We start from the raw sequence: 10,069 nt of genomic DNA, 5'->3' as shown, positions 1-10,069 counted from the left end.
AAACATAGAGAAATAAAAAGATATCGTAATGAATCCCCAAAGTAGTACACATATTAATTGTGCGTATTTACTTGAATAGTCGTCGTTTAGGCATCTTGGTGGCTGTAGTGCTGTTGTATACGTACGTAGCCGTGGTGATGAGTATGTTTATCACCTGAAGCGCGTTTCTGGTTCCGTCTGATATGCCGCTCTTGTAACGTGTCATTTGGATGGAGCAAAATTCCCTGAACGTAACCCGTGATCTCAAATATTCAGACGATGTCTTGACTTTGGGTAGAGCAGCTTTGCTCTTTCCACCCCAACTTCTTATCAGTTTTTCAGTGTCTTTGTCCATGTACCGACCGTTGGCCCGAAGTATGTCTACGGATGTTAAACCATCTTTGTTCTGGATGTTCCGGTCAAGCGAGAAGCATTTCAACAACGGTTTTAGTGCCTGTATATAACATTTCCACACGCACCAAAAGGTTACAAATTAACCTTCATTTACATTATGTATATATGTATTAATGTATATATCAAATCATATCGTGTTGTTTTGGTCTAATAACAGAATACTCGTAGATATCAACCTTTAATTTTGAAAAGTACGACATAAGAGAAGAATATTTGAATACATTACCTGATGTTTATTCTGATATGCCGCGACGTGCAACGCCGTGTTGCCCTCACGATCTTTTCTGTTTAAGATGTCTTTCTCCATAGACGCAGCTTCCCTTTGACGCATTCTTTCGATCCATCCCGTAAGCACTTTGAGCTCTTCATATCTGCCGTTCAAGACCGCCATGTGGAGAGCCGTCTCACCGCTTACGTTTACATCCAAAATGCTCTTGGGACAAGCCATGATAAACTCCGTGAGGAGATCGACACCACCTTTCTCCACTACAAGATGTAGTGGTGTCACACCTGTTTAGAAAATTGAATAAAATATCATTAATGTTAGACGTTGCCTATCTATAGAGGAAAATAGACCTCAACTGAACTCATGTAAGGGAATATGTCAAACTATGAAGTGCGGGCGATCTAAAGTAGAATTATTATTATTCAAGAAATATACCTCCTCTGCCACGAAGACGAACAAGATTGGGATCAAACTTGACTAGCTCTAGTGCTATCTCGACTTGATTGTTCTCCACGGCAAGGTGCAATGGACTATATCCCCGTGTATTTAGTTTATACGTAAACGATGGCATCAACACCATCAACTCCATGGCCATGTCTATTTTCCCAAACATTGATGCTTCATGAAGAGGCGTATGCACATACGGTGATGCTTCAATCTTTTGTAGTATAGAAGGATCTTTATCTATTAAAGAATACAAGGCATCGATGGATTGTGTGACCCAAGCTAACCTTCTATCCATATATGGATTCAGAGATGTTCACAGTTTTTTTTTGTGCAACAATAGAAAGTTCAGATAATGAATTAAAATAACTCAATGGAAGCTTGTCTAAGCTTACATTTATAGAAACCCAAAAAATATTACGACTGAGGTTTATATGATTGTTTTTATCTCTCTTTTTTTGGAACAAATATTATTTTATCTTAAACTAGGTAACAACCCGCACATAGTGCAGTATAAAATAATTATTTAATGTTTTTATTGTAATTTGTATTTATAAAATCTCTTCTATTTATGGATAATTGAAATATTTAAAATTCGATTGTGTAGTATATATCTATAAAAAAATTGTATAATAATTAAAATTTAACCCGTGAGAGTTATTATAATATCAATCTTATATTATTATATCATATGAACAAAGAGTTCTTAAAATTCATTTTAAAGATTTTATGAAAATATAATTAAAAGATATAATTAAATTAGAAAGATAATATAAAAATTAATTTTGGGTGTTAATTGTATTTTTGGAAAAATACAATGGTAAATAAATGTAAATATTTTTAAAAGCTGATGACAAATAAAAGAAAGAGTGTCATGAGCTCTGTAATGCTGACACCTCAGTTTTTTTGCCAAAATGTTCCTCTATTAATATATAGGGATTACAAAATTGCATTTAATATTTAAAGATATGGGGACAAATAAATATTCAATATTTTAGTAAATTTATGAAAGCATGTAATTCTCGTGTGAATGTGACTTGTTTCTGTACTTGATCGATTACCGTATGGCCGTATCCATTGTGGTGCGCATGTGATTTGTTTCTGTACTAGAATAGAAAATGAGCATGGCAAGAACGTACGTACGTGGTGAGACAAAGTCATGATGTTAATTACCAACGACAAAGTCATTATGTACATTTCTCAACTTCCTACAGTAATGAACAGATTAAATGTGATCCAACGATTTTTGATCCAAAAGTTGGTAAAGTCGTGACTTTCACCATGCCCATGCGCCATGCCCATTTTAGTCTCTCTCGATTTGATTTCTGCTATGCAAGATTAAGCATACATATAACTTGATTCAAATTTGTAAGGATATATAGTACAGTAAAGAGTTTTAGTCTAAGACTAGTCGTATAGTTTCAGTTGTCACGTAAATAAATGATTAGATGGATCGATGATATATAGTGGCTAGGCGAATACCAAACTAGTTAAGTAAATATAAAATGAATATCGATCATTTTCAGTTTTGAGTCTTTTGACATCAGATTAAACGAAAGCGCAATTTTTCATAACGCCTCGTTATTTCTGACTTTTATAAAATTTTTAAATCCTTGACACTATTTTATATATAGATATATATATACTAGGATCATTTTTGTTGAATAGATACCTGTGTTTTAGGAGTTAAGTATTATAAGTAGAAGTAGAACCATGCAAACCCCCGGTGGACGAAAATACATACAAAGGAGAGTGCATGGACTTGACCCAAATAAATTTGGGCTGAATTATGTTGAAATGAGGCCATGAAATCGTTGGTCTTTGATACTTATCAGTTACTGATGATTAAATCGATTTACCGGTACAAAAAGCTGGTTTATCTTTTACCACCAATAGACATAGTTGGTTTATTGTTAACCAAAGCCGTACCCAATTTGGTACCCAAGAATCTATTGCTATTTGCTAGTGCATACTCGATCAAAGGATTTGTTGCTTAAACAAGTTTTACCTTATTGGCGTCTCTTGGTCTAAAGGTAACTTCCACCCTTATGAGGACTTGTAAGACTTTCTCAAACTCCATCTAAAATATTATGTAAACTCAACAAACTATCTGTTTTGTTCAGTAAGTGCGTTCACTAATAAACTATGAAATCCAGTTAGCACATAACCAGAAAAAGTCGCATTTCTCATCTCTGTAGTCCTCATCTTAAGACCATCTCCAATAGTTTTCCTTATTTTTTCCTCTATAATATGGTGAGTTTTACTCCAATGGTTCTCTATTCTCACATCTAAAATAGAGATTGTTATTTTTCTTCTATTTATAGATAAACCTTTGTAAAAAAATAGGGTTCCTCTATAAAAGCATCTCCAATAGTCCTCTATTTTTGCCTCTATAATAAAGGTGAGTTTTACTCCAATGGTCCTTTATTCTCATCTCTAAAATAGAAATTGCTATTTTTTCCTCTATTTATAGAGGAATCCTATTTTTTTTTTACAAAGATTCCTCTATAAATAGAGGATTCTTTATTTTAGAGATAAGAATAGAGGACCATTGGAGTAAAACTCACTTCTATTATAGAGTTCCTCTATTATAGAGGAAAAAATAGGGAAAACCATTGGAGATGGTCTAAATAGAAGAAAAAATAGCATTCTCTATTTTAGAGGTGAGCATAGAGGAACATTGGAGTAAACTCACCTCTATTATAGAGTTTCTCTACCGTTCACTTTAGAGTCAGTTTTTAAACGGATTATATGATATAGTAAAATATGATCACCATTAGGAACCCTTAATTCTCCTGATTATGGTAACAACTCATTTCACAATTACACGACACTGTTTTCTTTTTCTTTGGATATATCATGAATGAATTGTTTTGGCAATACTAAGAACAAAAATCAATGATTTCCACCGAAGTCAAGATAGAATATTTTTGTGTGTTTTTATTTTCATCACTTCATCGGTTAAAAGTCTTCAATATTTTGTATAAGGGGTGAATATGAAACATTATAAGAGCTAATGTTTGAAGTAAATAATGTACTCACAAGTCACAATATCACTTTCACTTTCATGTTATAATATGCTGCTATTTATATAAATAACCACTTGTATTATCATTATCCTCAATCAACCTATTTTGTTCTTATATATAAGATGGTAAATCGAATTAGGTGAACGGAGACCGCGAGACGCAAGTCAACTTTTCTGAACTCAAAAGAAGGAATCCAAACACTTTGTCGTGTGATCCTGGTTGATGTACACGTGGCTCATAGTTAGTTCAGTTCATTCATTGAGCTTTGAAATTGATTGGTATGATGAGCGTTACCAGTTTTGGTGAAAGCATTTTCCTTGTTCAGGACGACACGCAGTGTTCATCATCTATATGGGGACAAAAGTACGAAAACATCTGAGAGACTCTGACACGTGTCTTCTCACCACTTTTCATATTTCACCAATCCTTCTTAGCCACACAAAGTTTTTTTTTTTTTTTATAATTTTTCTTTCAGAGTCCGAATGGTGACTGCGTATTTGGTTGTGCGGGGAAAACGGTTTTTGAGTGCGGTACGTATCAACTGCGGTACATGCGGTTTGCGGGACAAGTGCGGTTTATACAAAATAAGCGGTACATAATGATATTTGATTGGTGAAAAACTATTTGCGGTTCAATATTAATTGTGTGAATGGTAAAAAAGGAAAGCAGTGCGGATTATATATTATAAATAAATTTATTAATAATTAGTATATTTGTATATTATTGTATGTTATGAACTATTTAAATTAAATATTTAATAAACACTATCTGTAGTAAATATATGTATCTATTTAAAGATTAATGAAATATACATAACCTACTATTACTATAACAAATTTTTAAATTACAAAACAAAATAATAAATATTGAATCATATTTTAATTGTTATGAGTTTAAACTAAAAAAAAAATAGCTCTTATAGATTTCATAAGAGTGTTAATATATTATATATAAGTGTATCCTAATTAAATTATTAATACAAAAATAATTTAATTAAACTAAAATTTATTTGAACAACAAGATAATAATAGTGATAGTACCCATTAGTGTGGAAAAAAAAATTGTAGTACCGATTAGAAAAAAAACAGTACAGCTCACCTCAATAAATGTTGCAAGCCTATAAACAAGGAAATAAAAATTTTTTTTTGGGTTCAATCGTGAATGTTTTTTGGGAAGTGAGTGAAAATAAAGAAATTGGGATCAATTTGTTGTGATTTTTGAGATATGTATATCCGTATATATAACTTATTTAAATTAAAAAAAAATCAAAAAAATAACTGTTGATCGCGGATTTGTAGTGGACCACTACATATCAAGTTCTTCTAATATGGAAAAGCGGCCCTGTGTTAATTGTCCCTCAAAATCCGCAAATTTTTTTTTTTTTTTTTTTCTTAAGAAAACGCAAATTTGTTGTAAAAGTGTTGAATGGTGACTTTAGTATATTTAGAAAAAACGCACCTCCAAAACCGCATTTAAGTGGTTACCATTCATAGCCTCAGTTTCGTTGTAACAATTTATAATAAAAAAAAAAAACAGAGGTTGACCTAGAAAAGAAATAAATACAGCAGGGGATAAGTATTGAATTGTTTTTCTCATCAGTCATCACCATTCATCATCATCAATAAAAGAAACATCAAATCAGAATGGTTGAATCGTTGTATGACATTAAAAGAACCAGAATTTCACAGCTCAATAGCCACTTTTGCAACCCGATGGCTAAATTAAAAACTTAAACGACCCTTACAAACAAATAGTAAAACAATTAGTTGCAAACTTGCGGAATTAAATGCACATATAGGTGTATAAAGCCGCATTATTCAATTATCACTATTGGAGTGACGCTATACATTTTGTTAAAAGGATACATGTTATCTTAGACCTAACATGTAACCTAATTTTGTAACTAATTGAATTCATTCACATTAAAACACGTACAAATCATTAAGATATCTCCGTAATATAATCAGATAGCTTTTGGATATTTCTACAATCACAACTTTAGTTTCACCGAGTGATGAATACCAAATCTTTAAAAATGTAGTGGAAACATTTTTAGAGTAAATTAGTAAATTAAAAGCTCCAGATTATAGCACACATTAAGAGTTTAGACATGTTGGTAGGTTGTGGCTTGTGTTGAAACTTCCCCACGTAAATTCTCATCCCACCACAATCTCTACCTACTAACTGCTAACTACTTTACGTCCAGCGCCCTTTCGCTGTTTTGCTTTTATTAATTCTCTTATGTATCTCCTTGACTCCATTTTTCTTGCAATCTTTAAATTTTAATATTTTATATTATAGATATCTCATCTTTTTGTTAGAGAAAATATAGTTATCTTTTAGAAGCCACCTTTGTGTGAGTTTTGCTTATGCAATGGCCGACCCAAGTTTGTTCCATATTCTGGCATTCTCAAACCTAACAACATCTTTCTAATTCCAACTTTCATTTATAGGGAAAAATGTCACTAAAATTCCTAAGTTTACATTTTTGTTGATTTAAATCCCGAACTTTGCGTTTGGTGAAAAAAAACACCAATTATTTGTTGACTTTTAAATAAATCGCAAACTCTCGTTGACTTAGTATTATGAGGCACAACGTTAAGTGATCAAACAGAGAAATTAAACGGGGTTAATTATCCGTTAACAAAATCCGTTAATACTAATAGCAAAACAACGTTGTTTATAACACCTTGAAACCCCCAAATTGAGAAATTTATTTTCAATTACCCCAAATCACAAACCATAATCGATCTAACTCTAATCTAACATGATATCTTCGATGAAGAGAAGATTCCAGATCTCTTTCTGTTATACATCGGAAGAACGGTCGACCAGGATTCTCTTCAGTTCTCGATGTAAAGATCGTTACACCGGCTCCACAAACACACTTCAATGACACTCCACGGTGGAACGAAGCTACCATTAATGTCTCTGAGCTAGAACTCATCTCGTCAACTCGAAGAAGAAGAGAGAAATCGAAGAAGAAAAGAGAAATTGAAGAAGAAAAGATAAATTGAGATTGATTAGGGTTTATGAATGGGAGAAATTGAGAATCGATTTCTTAATTTGGGGGTATTAGGGTGTTATAAACAGCGTTGTTTTGCTATTAACGGATCTCGTTAACGGATAGTTAATCCCGTTTAATTTCTCTGTTTGATCACTTAATGTTGTGTCTCAAAAGGATAGGTCAACGATAGTTTGCGATTTATTTGGAAGTCAACAAATAATTGGTGTTTCTTCGCTCCAAAAACAGAGTTCGGGCTTTAAATCAACGAAAATGTAGAATTAAGGATTTTAATGACATTTTTTCCTTCGTTTATATCCAGATTATTTTTATAGTATACTCATATCTAACAACATCAGGAGAGTTTCATAATATTACTAGTCTATAGTTTGAAATATAAACAGAACCAATCAATTTTTAAATTAACATTTTAATATATATGTTTATTAAATTCACTAAATACCAATTATGTATACTTTTGTTATATCTTCTAATAATCACGATTGTTCGAATGAAACTCATCTCATAATGAACTGATTTATAATTAATTTAATTATTTCTAGAAGTGACACATGTCAGAAAAACAATTAAACCCAAAAAAAAGTATCTAGACAACTCATCTTTAATTTGATTTGGTAATATATATTTGTACTAGTATTCAATAAGAAACAAAAATAAGAAAATTGGAATTTGATATTAGCTGGTACTACTAAATTTGGAGTGTTTCTGAAAGAAGACACACGTTCCAAAAATCATCAACACGTAAACAAAAACCAATAAGCGATTGACTTGTGGAGACTGGATAACCAAGTTCTTAATTAAGATGGTTACGATGGGTGAAAATTAATTAATTAAGAAATACAAAAATACTTAGGTGTAAAAAAATACTAATAAATACTATAAGAGATGAGGTATAATAAAAGATGAGTAGCTGGGAACGTGCAACAGAAAAATAGTTCACCCAACTTGTTCCTATTAATACTTTGCCTCTTCTCTCTTCCTACTTCTAACCTTCTTCTTCCTTTTCACACACTTATACACACGCTTTCGTTTAACTCTCTCCTGATTCAATCACTAATCAGACGCAAAAGAGAAAGAAAAAAAATGGATCACGACAAGTCCACTTCTTGTTGCTGCGTTCTTGATGCTTCTACTTATGTTGGTTTCTGGATTCTCAAGAAACTGCTTAGCAGAGGATACTCTGTTCACGCAGCTATTCGTAGAAACGGTATCTTTCTCTATTCATGCAGCAAATGGTTTCGTTTCTTTCGATGATTTCGAGGTATAAAAAGTGTTCTTTGTTGGTTCTTGATTCGATTGTTTTTTTGTGTGTGTGTGTTTTGGTAATCAGGGGATAGTGAAATTGAGGAGAAGGTGAGAGAGATGGAAGCAACGGAAGAGAGATTAGTTGTGTACGATGTTGATGTGTTGGATTATCAAAGCATACTTGTCTCTCTCAAGACATGTAACGTTGTCTTCTGCTGCTTAGATAGCCGGATACGATGTAAGTATCTTGTTTAGATTCTGAGTTTTAAGATTAAGATTGAGGTCATTGTGTTAATTTATCATGAATTATAGGAGAAGGAGGTGGATTTGGAGGTGAGAGGAGCGATCAATGTGGTGGAAGCATGTGGAAGAACAGAGAGTATTGAGAAGATTGTGTTCTCTTCTTCGTTAACAGCTTCAATTTGGAGAGACAACATTGGAACTCAGAAGGATGTTGATGAGAAGTGTTGGAGTGATCAAGACTTCTGTCGCAACAAAAAGGTTTTTTTCTAATTTTTTTTTCTTAATCTCTCTCTCTTTTTTTTTTTTTCTTTCCGTTTTTTATGAATTTTGGCTGATTAAATATTAATCGTTATTTTCTGAAATTTTAAGTGAATTTAAGTGAATAAAGTTTTAGTGAATTATGGACTTAAGTGAAATTTTAGTGAATAAAGGACCACAAATTTTCAAAGTTATTAGGCTGGATTGGAATGATAACTAATTATTTCCTGACATCTTTATTTATTGTAGCTTAGCTCATATTATTATTTAAGAAGAAAGCCAGTTCTATTAAAATTTTGAATTTAGAACTATTATATTATAGTCAGGAATTATTTTGTGGTATCTTTTTTTTTTTAATAGTCAAAGATAGGTCTTCATCAAATGTATTGTCACACTATCTCGAATCATTTGGTTGGGCGACATAGAAAATTCGTAAGGGGTCAGATTAATTGAATATATTCATTTTCCATGACTCATAAAATACATACATTGTACAACCTCTTGATTCGATTTTAGTTTGCCTTTGGGAAGATTAAAGGGCATATATATACACATACTTATATCTTAATTTTATGATGTTTTGAAATAATTAGATACAGATGATTTAGTACGTAGTACTCAAATTAGACCGGTGCCATGTTTTTTTTTTCCTTTAAAAAAACTAACAATAATAATGATCATCATAAATGGACTTAGCTAACTTATGCAACAAATGATTCGGGGACAAAATTAACGTGCATAGTTGTATGTCATCGACTTCAATTCGAGCAGTCAACAATACGAAATCGGAGACTATTCCTTTACTTTTTTTTGCTGTTTCTTGTTGCTGCTATTTCTAGGAATTTATTACTCTCTTTTTATTTTTGTTACTTTTAATTTACTTTTCATACGTACAAGCTCAAACTCACAAATGTATGTGGATGGATGCAGTTGTGGCATGCATTGGCAAAGATGTTGTCAGAGAAAGCAGCTTGGGCATTAGCTATGGACCGTAGGCTCAACATGGTCTCTATCAACCCTGGTCTCATCGTCGGACCATTGGTCGCGCAACACAACGCTAGGCCCACCATGTCCTACCTGAAAGGTACGTACTGATGATTCCACAAATGTCACAACATACTGTACATGCCACTCGAGATTTAAATTTGATGAAATGGTTTTTTTTTTTTTTTTTTTTTTTGAAATGGTATTTTTTTTTTTTTTTTT

The 10,069-nt window shown here is 32.3% G+C and overlaps 1 protein-coding gene and 1 pseudogene across 1 annotated transcript; one reads left to right on the top strand and one right to left on the bottom strand.

The window, feature by feature from the left end:
- On the bottom strand, nt 68–1,361 carry LOC104733199 (ankyrin-2-like). Its single transcript, XM_019233480.1, has 3 exons — nt 1,055–1,361; nt 620–903; nt 68–433 (listed from the first exon to the last, which is right to left on the bottom strand). Exons 1-3 carry the CDS (start codon nt 1,359–1,361, stop codon nt 68–70), a joined length of 957 nt encoding a protein of 318 aa, XP_019089025.1.
- The window catches only part of LOC104730265, a 3,074-nt pseudogene continuing 1,039 nt past the window's right edge, over nt 8,035–10,069 (top strand).

The sequence above is a fragment of the Camelina sativa genome, chromosome 12 (assembly GCF_000633955.1).
Source record: "Camelina sativa cultivar DH55 chromosome 12, Cs, whole genome shotgun sequence".
NCBI classification, from domain to species: domain Eukaryota; kingdom Viridiplantae; phylum Streptophyta; class Magnoliopsida; order Brassicales; family Brassicaceae; genus Camelina; species Camelina sativa.
Note: the sequence above shows the minus strand (reverse complement) of the source record. Positions and strands in the feature narration are given on the sequence as shown.

Excerpts from the sequence above, each read along its gene's own strand:
- LOC104733199 (XM_019233480.1), bottom strand. The coding sequence starts at position 1,361 with ATGGATAGAAGGTTAGCTTGGGTCACACAATCCATCGATGCCTTGTAT. Across the intron at positions 904-1,054 it reads TCGTCTTCGTGGCAGAGGAG|GTGTGACACCACTACATCTT; the intron begins GTATATTTCTTG and ends TTTTCTAAACAG. Across the intron at positions 434-619 it reads CATATCAGAATAAACATCAG|GCACTAAAACCGTTGTTGAA; the intron begins GTAATGTATTCA and ends TGTTATATACAG.